Raw genomic sequence first — 19,673 nt, 5'->3', positions numbered from 1 at the left:
TGTAGCTGTGTGGGCCAATATAGTCCAAATGTTTGTTTTGGGATAAGTTGAAGTGTGTTTTCTTCCCAGGCGTAATGCAAGCCATTACTGCTGGGATATGAGGCAACAACAGGGCTTGGCCTATGTTAAAAGTACATAGTGTTTGTTAGGTCTTAAGCCTGTGTTAAAATATGCTTAAAATGATTAAGACAAAAAAGTGATTGTGTCGAATTGTGTCTGGGAAATAAAGATAGATATGGTTTTGAAAAAAAAGTGATATTTAATTCCGTACAGACATTTTTCAGTCGGCTTAACTTACCTTGTCCTGTGGCTCAATTTACCACATACCCAGGTTAAGTTTTGCCAAGAGACCACTAAGCTATGTTTTCAAAACTGTAATTTAAAAAAATATATATATATTTCCAGGGATACACAACATCCTGAAATATATGTAGATATCTTTGTTAGAAAGAATACTATATTTCCCTTGATGTAGTGATGCTGAAAGCAAAAAATGGCTCAATTTACCCCACTCTCCCTACAGTATTGCCTAATACACAAACATCAATGGACTGTCCCAAATATCTAACAGATCTACTGATCTGCAGTTTTTTAGTGCAAAACAAAGATAGTGGTGGTAGGCATGTTAGCAATAATTTACAGGAAAATGGGTCACTGGGTAATCTCTCGAATACAATCCAGTTCACCATAACCACTACTGCTGTTTATTATCTGAGATATGACGCATAGGGAAACTCAGTGAAACTATTCAGTCTTCTGAGGAGCCAGCTAGGGAAGGGGTTTAGGGATTGAAATTACACAATAATCACCCAGTTTTACTTTCTCTTAACCAAATAAAATGTATTCATGATAAACAGATTCATCAATGTCAGTCAAACAATCAAACTAATTTTCAAAAAAGAGCCTTTTTGATTTTAACATAAGAAATTCAAAGACGAGTGGACAATCCATAAACTCTTGTATCTTCACTTGCAGTATCGGTCTGCTTTCATCTTGGCTCTCCTGTGGACAAACAAAAAAAGTCACGAGTGGTTATTTTTAGTCCTTACATCACCACTATACACCAGACAATGTAATTAGCTATCATGTGACAAATCAGCTTGTTGAATCACATGTTGAATTGAAACAGGTTTGCGCAAATAGGTTTAGAGTATGTTGGCAGTTTGACCAGTTAAGTGACCGAATCCTGCTATTAAATGGCCATCAGTAAGAGTCATGTCAACAGTAATTTGGACCAGTTCCAGAGCGATTTCTTGGAAAGGAAGTTTGTGTTGATCATTAAAACCAATTTGTGTGCGGTTGTTTCCTTTGGGGCAGCTACTGCCACTGAAATCAAAATTTCACTTAGTCATGCATTGATGTCAATGGGAGACTGAATGAAAATTAGACTTAAGTGGAAGTTTAGGATTTGCCTCTTTGTGAAGATGTTTTTCCCACCTGTCTAACAGCTCTTCGTGGAACTTCCCGTCTTTCCGGGCCATCTTCAGTGTGGTGCTGTCCTCCTCGTTCACCCTCAGCCGCCTGTCCTGGAAACTCTGGAACTTCTTTCTGTAATATCAGAAATCCGTGTTCAGTGAGACATTACACATGATAAGACACGGAAGGACCAGTCACACGCCACTATCAAACACAAAGAATAACATCGCCGAAAAAAAATCTAATCACAGGTGTAGTGAAATGCTTATTTTTTATTTTATTTCACCTTTATTTAACCAGGTAGGCTAGTTGAGAACAAGTTCTCATTTGCAACTGCGACCTGGCCAAGATAAAGCATAGCAGTGTGAACAGACAACACAGTTACACATGGAGTAAACAATAAACAAGTCAATAACATGGTAGAAAAAAAGAGAATTTATATACAATGTGTGCAAAAGGCATGAGGTAGGCAATAAATCGAAAAATTACAATTTAGCAGATTAACACTGGAGTGATAAATCATCAGATGATCATGTGCAAGAAGAGATACTGGTGTGCAAAAGAGCAGAAAAGTAAATAAATAAAATCAGTATGGGGGGTGAGGTAGGTAAATTGGGTGGGTAGTTTACAGATGGACTATGTACAGCTGCAGCGATCGTTTAGCTGCTCGGATAGCAGATTTTTAAAGTTGTTGAGGGAGATAAAAGTCTCCAACTTCAGAGATTCAGAGTCGCAGGCAGCAGAGAACTGGAAGGAAAGGCGTCCAAATGAGGTTTTGGCTTTAGGGATGATCAGTGAGATACACCTGCTGGAGCGCGTGCTACGGGTGGGTGTAGCCATCGTGACCAGTGAACTGAGATAAGGCGGCACTTTACCTAGCATAGCCTTGTAGATGACCTGGAGCCAGTGGGTCTGACGACGAACATGTAGCGAGGGCCAGCCGACTAGGGCATACAGGTCGCAGTGGTGGGTCGTATAAGGTGCTTTAGTAACAAAACGGATGGCACTGTGATAAACTGCATCCAGTTTGCTGAGTAGAGTATTGGAAGCTATTTTGTAGATGACATCGCCGAAGTCGAGGATCGGTAGGTTAGTCAGTTTTACTAGGGTAAGTTTGGTGGCGTGAGTGAAGGAGGCTTTGTTGCGGAATAGAAAGCCGACTCTAGATTTGATTTTGGATTGGAGATGTTTGATATGAGTCTGGAGAGTTTGCAGTCTAGCAAGACACCTAGGTACTTATAGATGTCCACATATTCTAGGTCGGAACCGTCCAGGGTGGTGATGCTAGTCGGGCGTGCGGGTGCAGGCAGCGAACGGTTGAAAAGCATGCATTTGGTTTTACTAGCGTTTAAGAGCAGTTGGAGGCCACGGAAGGAGTGTTGTATGGCATTGAAGCTCGTTTGGAGGTTAGATAGCACAGTGTCCAAGGAAGAGCCGGAAGTATACAGAATGGCGTCGTCTGCGTAGAGGTGGATCAGGGAATCGCCCGCAGCAAGAGCAACATCATTGATCTATACAGAGAAAAGAGTCGGCCCGAGAATTGAACCCTGTGGTACCCCCATAGAGACTGCCAGAGGACCGGACAACATGCTCTCCGATTTGACACACTGAACTCTGTCTGCAAAGTAGTTGGTGAACCAGGCAAGGCAGTCATTAGAAAAACCGAGGCTATTGAGTCTGCCGATAAGAATATGGTGATTGACAGAGTCGAAAGCCTTGGCCAGGTCGATGAAGACGGCTGCACAGTAATGTCTTTTATCGATGGCGTTTATGACATCGTTTAGTACCTTGAGCGTGGCTGAGGTGCACCCGTGACCGGCTCGGAAACCGGATTGCACAGCGGAGAAGGTACGGTGGGATTCGAGATGGTCAGTGATCTGTTTGTTGACTTGGCTTTCGAAGACCTTAGATAGGCAGGGCAGGATGGATATAGGTCTGTAACAGTTTGGGTCCAGGGTGTCTCCCCCTTTGAAGAGGGGGATGACCGCGGCAGCTTTCCAATCCTTGGGGATCTCAGATGATACGAAGGAGAGGTTGAACAGGCTGGTAATAGGGGGTACGACAATGGCGGCGGACAGTTTCAGAAATAGGGGGTCCAGATTGTCAAGCCCAGCTGATTTGTATGGGTCCAGGTTTTCCAGCTCTTTCAGAACATCTGCTATCTGGATATGGGTAAAGGAGAAGCTGGGGAGGCTTGGGAGAGTAGCAGCGGGGGGGGCGGGGCTGTTGGCCAAGGTTGGAGTCCCCAGGAGGAAGGCATGGCCAGCCATTGAGAAATGTTTGTTGAAGTTTGATTATCACGGACTTATCAGTGGTTACCGTGTTACCTAGCCTCAGTGCAGTGGGCAGCTGGGAGGAGGTGCTCTTGTTTTCCATGGACTTTACAGTATCCCAGAACTTTTTGGAGTTAGAGCTACAGGATGCAAATTTCTGCTTGAAAAAGCTGGCCTTTGCTTTCCTGACTGACTGCGTGTATTGGTTCCTGACTTCCCTGAACAGTTGCATATCGCGGGGGCTCTTCGATGCTATTGCAGTTCGCCACAGGATGTTTTTGTGCTGGTAGAGGGCAGTCAGGTCTGGAGTGAACCAAGGGCTATATCTGTTCTTGGTTCTGCATTTTTTGAACGGAGCATGCTTGTCTAATATGGTGAGGAAGTAACTTTTAAAGAATGACCAGGCATCCTCAACTGACGGGATGAGGTCAATATCCTTCCAGGGTACCCGGGCCAGGTCGATTAGAAAGGCCTGCTCGCAGAAGTGTTTTAGGGAGCGTTTGACAGTGATGAGGGGTGGTCGTTTGACCGCGGACCCGTGGCGGATACAGGCAATGAGGCAGTGATCGCTGAGATCTTGATTGAAGACAGCAGAGGTGTATTTGGAGGGCAAGTTGGTCAGGATAATGTCTATTAGGGTGCCAATGTTTACGGATTTAGGGTTGTACCTGGTGGGTTCCTTGATGATTTGTGTGAGATTGAGGGCATCAAGCTTAGATTGTAGGACTGCCGGGGTGTTAAGCATATCCCAGTTTAGGTCACCTAACAGAACAAACTCTGAAGCTAGATGGGGAGCGATCAATTCACAGATGGTGTCCAGGGCACAGCTGGGAGCTGAGGGGGGTCGGTAGCAGGCGGCAAGAGTGAGAGACTTATTTCTGGAGAGATTCATTTTTAAAATTAGAAGTTCGAACTGTTTGGGCATAGACCTGGAAAGTATGACATTACTTTGCAGGCTATCTCTGCAGTAGATTGCAACTCCTCCCCCTTTGGCAGTTCTATCTTGACGGAAAGTGTTATAGTTGGGTATGGAAATCTCAGAATTTTTGGTGGCCTTCCTAAGCCAGGATTCGGACACGGCGAGGACATCAGGGTTGGCAGAGTGTGCTAAAGCGGTGAGTAAGGCAAACTTAGGGAGGAGGCTTCTGATGTTGACATGCATGAGGCCAAGGCTTTTTCGATCACAGAAGTCAACAAATGAGGGTGACTGGGGACATGCAGGGCCTGGGTTTACCTCCACATCACCCGAGGAACAGAGGAGTAGTAGGATGAGGGTGCGGCTAAAGGCTATCAAAACTGGTCGCCTAGAGCGTTGGGGACAAGGAATAAAAGGAGCAGATTTATGGGCGTGGTAGAATAGATTCTGGGCATAATGTGCAGACCAGGGTATGGTGGGGCACGGGTACAGCGGAGGCAAGCCCAGGCACTGGGTGATGATAAGAGAGGTTGTATCTCTGGACATGCTGGTCTCAATGGGTGAGGTCACCGCATGTGTGGGGGGTGGGACAAAGGAGGTATCAGAGGTACGGAGAGTGGAACTACGGGGTCCATTGCAAACCAAAACAATGATAACTAGCCTGAACAACAGTATGCAAGGCATATTGATATTTGAGAGAGACATACAATAAGGCATAAAGTGATTGCAGGTCTTGATTGGGAGAGCTAGCTAAAACAACAGGTGAGATAACAGCAGCTAGTCAGCTAACACAGCAACAGCAGGTAAAAATGGCGACGACTAGGCAGAGAGGGTCGGATTAACTACACACAGATCCTGAGTTAAAGCACAGAGCCGACAGATAAAACACAAATAAACAGAATGGAGTACCGTGAATTAATGGACAGTCAAGCAGGCATCAGCTATGTAGCCAAGTGATCATAGTGTCCAGGGGGCAGCCGTAGATGGAGCAGGGAGGCCTCCACTAAGCTAGCACGCGGCGTTTTAAAGTTAGTAGCCCGGGGGGTGGTCTGCTCAGACGGAGGGGGTCTGCTCAGACGGAGGCCGGTTGAGTGCACAGCGGATGGGGTATTCGTCTGCAGACCAGACGTGGTCGTGTCGACAGAGAATCCAAGCCGGATGGCGATGGCGAAAGAGAGGTTGTGAATTGTAGAATTGTGTTTGCTAACTGGGGCTAGCTTCGTGGCAGTGGCGCTAGCTGCGCTAGCTGCAAGCTAGCTGTGAGGATCAGAAGTAGTGGCTCAGGGATTACGGCAGGAATCCGGCGTTGTTGTCGAGAGACAGTCCGATGCTGGTAAATTGGTGAGTAATTCTGCTCTTCGTGCGGTGACGTTGATAAACCAGTCGTGGATTAGTAGGACTCCAAGTTGCTCCAGGTAGCTAGTAGGCCGGGGTTAGCAGAATGGGCCTTCAGCGGACGTCACGCCTGAGGGGCCTGTTGGAATCCTCGGGCAGATTATGTCAGTATTCCAGTCGTAGAGGATCGGTGGGGTTCCGTGCCCCGTACCGGCAGTAGAAGGGGTCCGGATATTGTAACCCAGGAGTGGGCTTCGGTGGTAGCCCAGGAGCCCTAGCCAGGCTAGCTTCAAGCTAATTGGTGCTTGCTCCGGGATGGAAACGCTAGCCAGGAGTAGTCACCCGGGATTACGGTTAGCTAGTTGCGAAGAACCAGATGAAAATGTTCAGAGTCTGCGGTAGGAATCCGGGGATATGGAGAGAAAAAAAATAGGTCCGCTATGCTCTAGTTTGAGTCATGTTGTACGAACTGGCGAGAGCTTTCCGAGCTAAAGGTTAGCTGATGACCGCTAGCAGTGGTTTCCTGACTGATAGCTGGTAGGTAGTTAGCTGGCTAGCTTCAGTTGAGGGATTCCAGATCCGAAGTAAATAAAAATACTTTACAAAAAAAAACAGATCCACACCACATTGGGTGAGGCTGGTTGCAGGACAGTATTTAGAAGTTGAGGTGTAGGAAAATATTTTAAAAGATATGCGAAGAGAAAGATATAAAAAGATATAAACAAGGGACACGACAGGACAAAGACAGAGACGTCTGACTGCTACGCCATCTTGGATTTTCATCTGAATGTCGTCGTATGTTCCTAGCTCCGACAGTGCAGTAATACCTAACAGCACAAAACAAAACAAAACATGCAAATCCCCAAAATAAAATAATGAAGAAATATTAGAAAGAGCAATGTCAGAGTTCGGAATATAAATAACAATGCACTCTCTGTGGCATAAACCTGACTACTATTATCAATGACAAATGTGTATACAAATGTGTATAGAGCAACTTACACTCGCAAGTACCGTGCCATTTCCATTGAAGTAAACAGTCCTGATAGTAGATACATACAGAGTGCAATAGGCCCTCTAGCAGTGGTTAAAGTCTGTCAGTGGTTTATGATTCACGGGCAGCACTCTGTTCATGCAACACGCTCTGGGATGCTAAGCACTACATCACGATGACGGGCTCAAGGGCAGCCATTATCGGCACGTCAACATGATGAGTCCATTTCCCCCGTGTTTTTTCCTCCTCTAAAATAAAAAACGATGGAGAGAGAGGGGGAAGATTAAAAAAAAATGGAACACGAAGTTGAGGTGGGAAGAGGAGAAACGGAACACAATGACAGCCTTGTTCACGCTTAGCCCTCAGAACTTAATGGGCCGCCGCGGGCCGTAAAAGCGGCGGTTCCGTTCTCGTTCCAATTCCATCCCCGTAGCGTTGGCCCATCAATCGGCCTTTTAAGGGAGCGGGATTGATGAGGTGGCGCCTCTACGCTCCCCCCGCCAGCACCCTCCTCCTTGTGCATCCGGGCCTGTGAATTAGTTGTCAAAATCTCACAGAAGCAGAGTGGAAGGTTGTCGGATGAAAATGGGAGGGAAATCACTGTCTGTCTACGGAAGGTCACAGTGTTCAACCCCTCCACCTTCCTGGCTGTCTTTTCTACATAAAATGCACCCCCACTGTGAGAATTGGTAGGTGAAGTTTAAAGGAAAAATCCACCCCAAAACTATTAGTCCATTGTTGACAGTCCCAATATGTTTTGCATGTCAACCATCAAGTTTAAGATATAGAACTTTCAAAATACAGATATGCAGCCAGTATGAACAATTTCGGTATAATTGCAGTACTCCACAGTCATTTAGGATAACAGTCCACTGTTGATCCTTGTTGGGCATATCTGACTAAAAGGGCTGTCTTAAAGTTGTTCATAAATGCATAAAACATTGTCGTGATATAGGGCAGGCCATGGCGTTTCCGATACCTTTACTTATGTTCATTTGGACAAGATCAGCTGTACAACAGGGGTTTACAACCTCTAGACTAGAGAGCATGGAATCACAGCCTTGTATGATTGCCGCTGCAAATGTTGCTGCCACTGTGAGTGTGATTTAGGTAGACAGACAGTACATACACGTAGTTGAGCTCGCAGTTCTTCACGTTGCCCCTGTCCTCGTCGGCAATGTCGTCGTTTCGCTTGACCTCCCTCTCCGCGCATGACCGGATCTGTTCATCATCATCATCGAGAGAGAGAGACAGAAGGAGAGAGGGGGAAACCACAAAACAGTTGCATGTTGAATAGCAATATCCTGGCCCCCCCTAATGTTCAGAGACATTTTGTTTTTCCCTTCCGTCACCAACTTCACACTGCCCCATTGGGATGTAATTTCTATAGTATAGATGGGGAGGGGTGGGGTTATGGAGCGACCTTGTGAAATATATACATCACCTTAACCATCTCATCGTCCCCCGCCAACTTGCTCTTGGCCTCAATGTCCCCACTTTCACTGTAAGAGATGAAACAGCTATTTGCTGCCATGAGAGCCATTTTTCCCTGGAATGGGGGAAAGAGAAAGAAATTAGTCCCCAAAAAATGGAAGACAAACAGGAATAAAATTAAGAGATTATTTGACAGATGAGTTTCACCTCGCCAGGTAAAATCTCAATCATATGCAGAGAGCATCAAGCTCTCACTCCGAACCGCATCAACAAAGCAACAAGCTGTGAGCAAAACGAGGCTTATCTATATTTAGGGTTACTATGAAACAAGTTCTATATGACATGGCATTATATCACAGTCTTTGTATGCATCGACTTCGACTTTTTTTTTTTGATTGACAGTTGCTTCACTCACGTTCTGGAAAACAGGCTCCCACTGTTCTCGGGAGCCGATGGCGTCGGAACGCCCCACCACGACCCCCTCCGAGGTGATGCCGAGATACTTCCCATAGCCAGACTTCAGGGCTACCCTAGGGAGGAAAACACAGGAGAAACAAAATTCATTCCTGGATACTGGCAGGTTGATTTGAGTGTCTAAAAACTTTTCCAAGACAAAGACCATTTGAACGACAGAAGTTGATGCTCCTTTATAACGTTCTCATTTAAATGCAATTTTGTAGTTATAAAATTGTGAGACTGTAATTGTTCTTCCAAAGTCTATTATAACTCACCAGGGGACACTTTCTATTCAGATAAGTCAACATAGAATGTGCGTAGGTGATATTCACTCCTTTCATACGTACCTAGAGTCTGACAACTTGATGGCAGTGAACTGCTCCGGGGGGTCTGGCCCTTCGTCGTCTGGAAAATTTCAAAGAAAACATTTCCCTTTTAAGAGTCACGAAGCCCTGATTGATATTCTAAAATCAGAGCATTTTCACTTTTTTTTTTACTTTCCTTATTTTTTATCAGAGAGGAGCATTCGTTTTGGTTTAATGAGGATTAAAAACAAGATGACTCTATTATCGCTTCAAACATTTGGGAGCTTGGCTCTGCCGACTTAACATGCAGAGTGTCGCGACGTCGGGCACGATTAGCATTTCTCACATTCTCTCGCCGGGGTTGTGATCTTGAGGAAGAAAAATAAATCTGTTTCAGTGGTGCCAATACAATGCATTTGATCTCAGATGTATTAACGTACAATAACGATGTGTCATTCTGGAAAAACAGTCCATATGCATAATTTCCCCTACCCTTGAGACGTACTGAGCATTCATGTTTTACTAATGCTTCATGGTCCTTAATAACACACAACCTCGGGCTACACGATGTTGCTGCTGTGTGCTATCGATCGCCAACACCCACCCTACTCTCTGAAACCCAGACCTCAAATCTTGCGTAATTGCATCAGATGCTCGATTAGGTTCTGGGGGGGGAGGGGGGGGGGGATGTATGAGAACAGATACTATAAGACTAAAGAAATCTCCACCCTCTTAAAAACAGAAACTCTCAGCTAAAGGCTCCACCCCTTCAGAAAATGTTCCACTTGAAATCATTGCCCCAATTTAAGCACCACCCTAAATGCGGTGGCACCCTCTGGAGATCGGCCACGGGAGTGTTTCGGTTACTCTCAACTTATCGTTTGATTGGTCAATGGCGGTTGGTTTTGGGTTGAAAGGTTACACCTTCAGATGTTATAAATGAAATGCCTTTGTCCTCTCTTATCCTGTATCCAGTCCATGGAGGAAGGTTGCATGATCAATTCTCCTTTCCTAGACTTCTAGGTCTCTGGCTTAGTAAGCCTTTCTTTGTTCACACGTTGTCCTGCAAGTTAAACTTAGGATCTATATGCTTGGAAAATACTGCCTAATGCTTGCTTGTATATATTCATTATCTTTATGGAGTCAGATAAACATTTTAATAGGCTAATTGCTGAGTCGCATGTGATGTATACTGTATATTCACATAATACATATTATCAATATATATTACTGCCCATTATAGCTTCATGCCCTGGTGTCCTTTCCTTTCTCAGTGATGGATAAAAGTTGTGGATGGATTTCTACCCTATTGCTTTGTCCTGCCAGATCAGGGGCCATTGATGAAAGGAAGCTAGTTAATCATACAGTGAAACACACAACGTAAGGATGTGACCATCACAGGTTCTCACAACTTTAGGGAAAGTTAAGGGGGGGGGGGGGGGTCTGTCAATTTCAAGGACAGACTGATGCAAATGTGAATTGGGAAACCACACCTCTGTGTGCAATCATTGAGCATTGGGATAGCGAATAAAATCCCTAGGCTCACATACCACCATGTTTCTCAGACCACAATAGCCAGACGGACAGGTTAAATTCTAATTATATTCCATCCCCTAAAGCAGGCCTATATCTCCCCGTGATCCTTGACCTTAGAGGGCATTCACAACGTCTCCTGCATCCAGTAACTAAGCATCTTGAGGGCTTTTCTCAGTTTGAGAGGGCTAAATTATTCTAGACGGGTTTCCTTCTTACGGAAAATCCCATAAAAGTGCAGAAACATCATCTCTCTCTCTCTGTCCCTGTAACTCCATTTCTCTTTCATCTCATTCAAATGAGCCTGCCTCCCAAGTTTGAGCCCCACCAAGGGAATAGGAGTAGTTCACGTTTTATTTTCCTGGACGTTTTTCCCTCTTTCTCCCTCTTCAATGAAAAACCGTGAGCTGAATCCCAGGTACGCGTTTCTGTCTTTGGGTGGATGGTGGATGGGTTTTATTGAACATTTCTCAAAACATGTCTCACCTTAGGGCAGAGAATATTTGCCTGGAAACTCCCATTTAGTCTAGCTTGGCTAGTTAGGTTAGGTGTTCCACCCCCAAGTCGAGGCCTTTTCCCTGAGGCTCAGGGGCTGGTGTAATGGGGCTCTGGCTTGCTAGTCAGTGGGGCTAACGGTGGGGAGACGAAGCATATCGTCTGTGAGCCTGGATTCAAAGATGTGATTCCAGCACACGTTGGCAAATGTCCCTCTAACTTGTCATACTTGGAATGGTAAACATACAACCGAAAATGAAAAGGTTGGTGCCAATCTTTCCCGTTCATTTTAGATTGTGGACTACACTTTTCATCTTAAACTACCCAGTGGGTCCGGATACTCGCGCTCAGATGCTATCTATTGTGGACCCTAGACAATACCACTTGGTGGTATGAAAACGTGACCAATTTAAATGTTGTGCTGAAAAACTATGCATTTAAGAGGCAAAGAATCACAATGACATTAGGTCAATGATACTCATTTGGATCTTGATATCCATAAACCATGAGACGAGAGAGCTCTTTGCCTGTTACCTTGTTGCATTCTAACCCATCACAGAGCTGTGCAATACATTCCCTCCAAATATTTCATCGTCTTCCTGCCTCTGCAAATGGATGGGCACCATAAATCGTAGCTAGCACCGGATTCATATTGATGATATCCAATAACGTGCTTGAGAGGACAAAGAAATAGATTAATGCCGTGTGTGTGTGTGTGTGTGTGTGTGTGTGTGTGTGTGTGTGTGTGTGTGTGTGTGTGTGTGTGTGTGTGTGTGTGTGTGTGTGTGTGTGTGTGTGTGTGTGTGTGTGTGTGTGTGTGTGTGTGTGTGTGTGTGTGTGTGTGTGTGTGTGTGTGTGTGTGTGTGTGTGTGTGTGTGTGTGTGCAGGAGCAATTCCAGCTTCCTCGCTAAACCGTTACCCGGCAAGCTGTGCAGAAATGAATGTCCTAATAGCTTCTGGAACAACATAGTAGTTCAGTTCTCCCTTTCATTTTCCGTGTCCACTCTCTCAGAGTGTGATTTCAAATTGATTTAGAACGAAACGCCACTAAATCCTATACCGTTTAGGACCAAATTGGTTTAGATTTCAAAATGCTTGGTACCGCACGCAGGCAGCCATCGAATGCGGCGGTCATCGAAAAAGCAAGAAAATAAAGTTGGAAGAAACAATTAGTGAACACCCCCATTCTCCACAAATGAATGACACAAAAAATTCTCTGCCACTTTGCCAGGCTAATGGAACGTGACGTCCATTACGGCTCTTTGGTTTCCTCGCTTCGTATTGGAATAGAATGGAACATGAGAAAACTGGGGTCATGGGGGAGATTTCCTTCCATTCTCTTCTGGGATTCATTAATTTCAGACGATTACCAGCTCCATTTGCTCTGTCTATAATGCCGGATTACAGAATCCAACAGAGACCCAAAAAAGTGCATACAATTTTTGGGGTGATATCAAATTGGTAGTTACAGTCTTGTCCCATCACTGCAACTCCCATACGGACTCGGGAGAGAAGGCATCCGCTGAAACACGACCCCGCCACGACCCCTGCTCGCTTAACATGGAAGCAAGCCGCGCCAATATGTAGAAGGAAACACTGTACAGCTGGCGACCAAAGTCAGCATGCATGCGCACGGCCACCACAAGTCGCTAGAGCGCGATGGGACAAGGACATCCCAGGCGGCCAAACCCTCCCCTAACCCGGACGATGCTGGGCCAATTGTGCGCTGCCTCATAAGTCTCCCGGTCGCGGTCGGCTGCAACACAGCCCGGGATCAAACCCGGATCTGTAGACCACTGCGCCACTCGGGAGACCCCGACGCAGACAATTCAAGTAAATGCAAGTGACATGCTGGGCTGGCTTGCATTTCAAAAACGACTTTATAAGAGGGAGCAATCAACAGGACCACTTTAGATTTTTCTCTCTCTCCTTCATTTCAATCTTGTCAGTTTGAATTGCAAAGTGAAATCATTTAAGAATTTACAGCCATTTTAGAGTGACTCATTCTGACAACTTGAGTGAAGTTGCCATCTAAAACGGCTGCACAAGACACCACATCGCCTTGACTTAAGCAGATTAAGTTCACAAACAACGTGTGCATCAAGCTACCAGTTGCGCGACCACCAATAACCATAATTTATGATAACCATAATGTATGATGATTATAAGTAAATCAAGTTCCAATTGAAACTACGGTCCCACAAGTTTTTTTTTGACACATGAAGATACCTTTAGTTTAGTGCGCCAACCTGTTTTGAGTTGTGCAGACCACCCAAGTTGGTAACATTGGTGCAAGTCACTTGAATCACAGTTGATTTCAGCAGCTGAGCTGCTAGGGATGCTACAGAGATGAGGGGATTCAAGAAGTGTTTTGGCGATAGTTTGCCAAACTACCCTCTCAAAGCTCCTGCAACATCTGGCTGACATTTAACTGTGTCTGTGGTTGCCTGTGGTTGCTAGCCTGGCTCCACATCTACACCAGCGGAAGAAGGCAGAGGGTGATAATGAATGGCACATTCAGCCCCTGGTCAGAGGCCACTTCTGGTGTGCCACAAGAGGGCGTCGTCTCACCATGTCCGTTTATCCATCACATGTCCAACCGAAATGTTCAGTGACACTGGGTATGCTGATGATGTAGGGCTGTCCCGAGCCATATACAACTAACCAGCATCCAGGTGGACACTTCCATGGGCTTGGAGGCAAAAGCAGCTGGATGATAGGGCCACATCCAACAACATGCTCCTGAATGGGAAAAAGTCTGGAAATTCGGATATGTTATTCTAGAGACCATCCACAACCCGCACCACTAATCCTAGAAGGACAGGAAGTACCAGTGGTAACAACAACTAAGTATATTGGTTTTCATCTAGACTCTAACCTCAGTGGTGACAGACATACTACACTGGTCAGACCTTGTCTGGAATACGGTGGAGTGCTGTTAGTTGGATGCAGTAAAAAGCAGCAGGCCCAACTAGACAGGGTGCAGAGGGCCTTGAGGATCATCTCCAGAGTTGGAGCAGTCCAACCACAGCTCCACTCACTGCAGAGCAGGTGAGAGCAGGCTGCAGTGCACCTGGTGAAGGACATGCACACTCTTGACCATCCACTGAATGACCTGCTCCCTCTCTTAAGGGAGGTGACTGCACCACCAGGCTGCTGAGAAACAGACTGTCCTGTGTTACTGCCCGTATTATAAAACAACAAAAACACCACTCTACCCACAGCTGTCAGACTGTACAATAACTTTAGCTCTTACAGACCTAATCTTAACAATTCAGTTATGGACATCCCTTCAAATTAGTGGATCAAACTAAAGGCTACTCAGCACTACGGTTGAAAAGGGTAGGAAAATTTCCGGTAAATTTCTGGAAATCTTTAGAAAATATTCCATGGGACGTTAAGCCCGGGAATTTGGGGAATTTTGCTTGATATCAAAAAAAGTTAGCTTATAACAGTGAACCTTTTTTATGGGATACACATAGGGCAATTCTAGGTCTTGTGGCATATTTTGGTTAAACTATCCCCAATTCAATGGAGTTGTAACCCTCTGCATGCACAGTGCATTCTTCCATCACATGTACAGCTGATTCTCAAGATCTTGCACACTAATGAGATGCTATTGAGCCCACAATACTACACTGTCTGAGCCAAGGACTACATGCTTTCTGGTAAGTTTTGAGTACAATACTGGGTGGGGTGAATATCTTTTATATGACATACATGATTTTTTTGTAACTAGTAAATAGTAGCCTACAGCAAAGTGTGTTTAAATCATTTATAACTTGTTAACAATTTTTGCTAGTTAGTTTTTGCTACCGTGTGGGTTTTAGCTTGCTTGAGCCTGCTAACCGGGGAGTGTTAATACACCTGTTTCCATACCTGTTTCATTTTAAAACATTTATCTTACAAAGGAGTTGTTTAATCTAACTGCTTAACTATTTATCTGTACAGTAATCCCTCGTTTATCGCGGGGGTTACGTTCCGAAAATGACCCGCGATAAGTGAAATCCGCGAAATAGAAAACTTTTTTTTTTTTTTACAATTAGCAACTATTACATGTATACAAATACAGTGACTCATTGTATTTGTTTTGTTTAAAAAAAATAATCTTCTAATCTTTATAGGAAAATGCCACTGGCACTATCTGATGTGTTGAGACATTTCACTGCAGCTAATGTAGAAGGAAAAGCTGTGTACATTTGCAAATACTGTGCCAAATCATATGTGAAGAATGCAACAAAGATGCCAAATCATCTGGCCAAGTGCATAAAGGTCCCTCAGTGCTCACAACAAGCAACCTCTGACAAAAGTCCCTCTACTTCTATTCGAGGTGAAAATGATGAATCAGACACCTTATCGATATTAACAGCTCATGGTCCTCCTGGAATCAGAAGTTTTTTTGACTCAATAGCGAACGTAGTCAGAGAAATGCAGAGGAATGTCTTGCTCGAGCTGTATATGCAACTGGTTCACCTCTGATGCTCACAGGCAATGTGTATTGAAGAGATTTTTGAATGTTCTTCGCCCAGCATACACCCCTCCAACCAGAAATGCTTTATCTACTAATTTGCTAGATACAGAGTTCAAGTGAAGGTCAAGCAAATCATAGAGAAAGCAGACCGTATTGCAATCATCTCTGATGGGTGGTCGAATGTCCGTGGGCAAGGAATAATTAACTATATCATCTCCACCCCTCAACCAGTATTCTGCAAGAGCACAGACACAAGGGACAACAGACACACCGATCTCTACATTGCAGAAGGCAGTCATCCATGACTTTGGACAACAGAAGATATTTGCACTGGTGGCAGACAATGCTGTGAACATGAAGGCTGCTTGGTCTAAAGTGGAGGAGTCCTACCCTCACTTCACACCCATTGGCTGTGCTGCTCATGCATTGAATCTGCTTCTCGAGGACATTATGGCACTGAAAACAATGGATACACTCTACAAGATAGCCAAGGAAATGGTTAGGTATGTGAAGGGTCATCAAGTTATAGCAGCAATCTACCTCACCAAGCAAAGTGAGAAGAATAAGAGCACCACATTGAATCTGCCCATCAACACCCATTGGGGTGGGGTTGTCATCATGTTTGGCAGTCTCCAGGAAGAGAAGGAGTCTCTCCAAGAAATTTCCATATCTCAGTCTGCCGATATGCACAGCTCCATCAAGAGGATCCCTCCTGGATGATGTATTTTGGGAGAGAGTGGTAAGCAGCCTGACACTCCTGAAACCTATGGCAGTAGCCATTGCACAGATTTAGGGAGACAATGCCACCCTGTCTGATGTTCAGACTCTGCTTGCAGATGTAAGAGAAGAAATCCATACTGCCATGCCCACTTCACTGTTGCTCCAAGCAGAGGAAACTGCAGTTCTGAAATACATCAACAAATGTGAACACTTCTGCCTGAAGCCCATACATGCCGCAGCGTACATGTTGGACCCCAAGAATGCTGGCAAGAGCATCCTGTCTGGTGCAGAGATCAACAAGCCATATGTTGTCATCACTACCATGTCTCGCCACCTTGGCCTGGATGAGGGCAAGGTTCTTGGCAGTCTGGCAAAGTATACTTCCAAGCAAGGGCTTTGGGATGGAGATGCAATATGGCAGTTGTGCCAACATATCTCATCAGCCACCTGGTGGAAGGGACTTTGTGGATCTGAGGGTCTTTCCCGTTGCCTCCATCGTCCTCCAAATCAAAGCGCAACTGGTCCTTGTTTGGGAACACACACACCAAAGCACACAACAGGCTGATCAATACAAGGGTTGAAAAATCGGTGGCCATTCAAGCAAATTTTAGGCTTTTTGAGCCTGACAACGAGTCATCCTCAACAAGGTTGGAAAGTGACAGTGAAGATGAGGCCTCAGAGTCTGATGTTCAAGAGGTGGACATTGAGGAGGTCCAGGGAGAAGACATGTAAGCCTGAGAGGAAGACAACCAAAGCTTTAGTTTCTAGACTATCATTTTACAGATGTATGTTTAAAACGTTTTTGGGAGATGCGATGGATCATTGGGGATCATTCAATATCCCCTTTCTTTTGTTGTTCAGTGAAATCATCCCATGTGAAGAGTCAAATCATTTAATTAAAGTTCAATTCATAACTAAATAGTTTTTAAAATTATTTCTATTGGAATGATTTAATAATTTGAAATTAAGTCTACTTATGATAAGGTAAAAGGTTTATGTTTCTGTCTCCATATGATATGGTAAATATATCCAATGCAAAACACATCTACATTTAAATGGTATTAATTTGCATATATATTTTCATTAATTCCCATATATTCCCATTCATTCCCGTTAATTCCCACCTCTGAATATTCCCCAAAATGTGCAACCCTACTCAGTACTCATGTCTTGTGATGAGTAACCCTGCCCCAAAGATTTGTGTTAGGGTAAATCCATTTAAACAAAACTTTCCATACATGTTTGCCCATGGAAACATTTGTCAGAAAGTGACGTTTTGGACCTGAATGCCAAAACATTCAGGAGATAAATGTGCTCAAAGTTGACACATTTTGCACATCACACCATACCATGAGGCATCCATGTCTTCATCACTGGAAAAGAGAAACGGCTGAGTTTGATATAATTTAAAAGCTGTCAAACTATTACAAAAAGTAACTTTCTGAGCACTTCTACAAAGGGCAAATATGTATGGAAGGTTTACTTGAAATCAAAAGGGGTGCTGTCAAAAAGTGATTGAATTCAAAAGGATTTACCCTTCGGTCTTGAATTGTGCATAAGCCCCCTAGTTGTTACCTGTGGTTTGCAATCTCTTCCAGTGTTTGTCTCATAACAGTCTAAAACAGTAATCTGTATCTAAACAAAATTAAAAGTTCCACTACCTTCAACCTCCCTCCCTGCCCCCTGGTAACAGGTGGAGCAGGAGAGTGAGAGCTGTAACAGGGACTCGACCCCTAGCTCATGCGGTGCAGAGGTGAAAGCCTAACGGACTGTACCACAAAAGCCTCTGGATTGAGGCAGTACAACGCTCCCATACGCCACTTACTCAAGCATAACATTTTGATCATGCCCCACACACATCACCAACACTTCAAAATGAACCCTATCGACTCAATGATGTAACAAATGGCAAAATGTCTCTCGAAACACTTCCCCCCTGTCCAATCAAGTAGCATAACAACCTAGTATGGCATACAGCAAATTGTGTGCATCATCATCATGTATTAATGACAAAACACATGACACCCTACTCCCTATATTATTGTGCACTACGTTTGACCAGAGCTCTACGTGACTTGGATGAGAAGTAGTATACTACAAAGGAAATATTGAGTTAATTTAGCTAAAGATAGTCTCTCACTTTTCTTACCTTGATGTGGTGCACCAACTGTGAACAGACCAGTATCCAGGGCATGGATGTAGGAATCAGTCTGCATCTCTATTGCAACCGTTCCTGAAATCTCCCCAAAGCCACTGATACACCACCATCCACCTAGAAAGCAGAAAAAAAACATGATTGTTTGTTACTTTGTGGAGTATCATAGCTAGCTGCCAAGAATGACCAGCAAACAACATACCAACAATATCCGGTTTATCTTGTGTATCGTCCCTTTTTCTTTTCTTATCCTTGTGCTTCTTCTTCTTTCTACAAGACAATTGTGGATTAACATTAGCAAGGTCAAATTAGAAATTGGGAAAAAGGAAAATAGCAAACAGTTAGCTAGCTAACATTAGCCAGTAGCTAACTGTTAATGCCTGGTCAGAGTCGATGAACGATAGCTAGCTAGATATCATTATTAGCCAGCTTGATTCGCCATCTTCTACACAAACAAATATTGAATTCGAAGTTGAGGAATAAACTCACCCCTTGTTAAGTCCTTTCAAAACAAGTTTTGTTATTTTCACTTTTGAATAGTCAGCCATATCTTCAGATTATGGGAAACTAGCTAGCCACCAAGCTAACATAAACAAACGAACGAAAACAACATGCGAGTACGGTGGCTGGCGAGGTAAAAACAAAATATCAGTTACCAAACGAGCGACATCTATTCTTTGGATAATATATTAACATTGTATGTGTTCATAAAACACATTGAATAATGCCTTGTTTGTTTTGCAGCATTTTTTCTTGTTCAATGTAAAAGGTGATGTGTTACTAAGTGTGACAGAGAGTCGTACACGCTCCATATAAGCTCACAGTAATTTAATGGGTAAACCACCAACGTTTATTCTGGATTACTATGGTCATTGCACTAATTGCACTGTTTGTCTACATAACCTGGTTCAAGCATTCATGACATTACCCTGAAGAAGGCACAGTGATGCCAAAACATTTGTGGTTTACCCAATACATTACTGGGAGATTATATAGAGGGTTTGTGACTCTATTTTCTATAGCCTACAGTTTACTAACTGTTACAGTAGTCAGCACCTCTACTAACATTTTTGGGTGTGCAACAGCTCATGCTTTTCACTAGACTAAGTGTGCCAGAGAATCACACACACACATGCACTTAAACTTGCACACACTCACAATATCACCCCA

At 44.1% G+C, this 19,673-nt stretch overlaps 1 protein-coding gene across 1 annotated transcript; it reads right to left on the bottom strand.

The window, feature by feature from the left end:
- Positions 1-813: 813 nt before the first annotated feature.
- Positions 814-19,145, bottom strand: LOC129855823 (protein FRG1-like). Its single transcript, XM_055923869.1, has 9 exons — positions 18,993-19,145; positions 18,706-18,773; positions 18,498-18,620; positions 9,172-9,229; positions 8,784-8,898; positions 8,379-8,483; positions 8,064-8,155; positions 1,438-1,548; positions 814-1,002 (listed from the first exon to the last, which is right to left on the bottom strand). Exons 1-9 carry the CDS (start codon positions 19,049-19,051, stop codon positions 966-968), a joined length of 768 nt encoding a protein of 255 aa, XP_055779844.1. The 5' UTR covers positions 19,052-19,145; the 3' UTR covers positions 814-965.
- Positions 19,146-19,673: the final 528 nt, after the last annotated feature.

This window comes from Salvelinus fontinalis, chromosome 5 (genome assembly GCF_029448725.1).
Source record: "Salvelinus fontinalis isolate EN_2023a chromosome 5, ASM2944872v1, whole genome shotgun sequence".
In the NCBI taxonomy this organism is placed as follows: domain Eukaryota; kingdom Metazoa; phylum Chordata; class Actinopteri; order Salmoniformes; family Salmonidae; genus Salvelinus; species Salvelinus fontinalis.
Note: the sequence above shows the minus strand (reverse complement) of the source record. Positions and strands in the feature narration are given on the sequence as shown.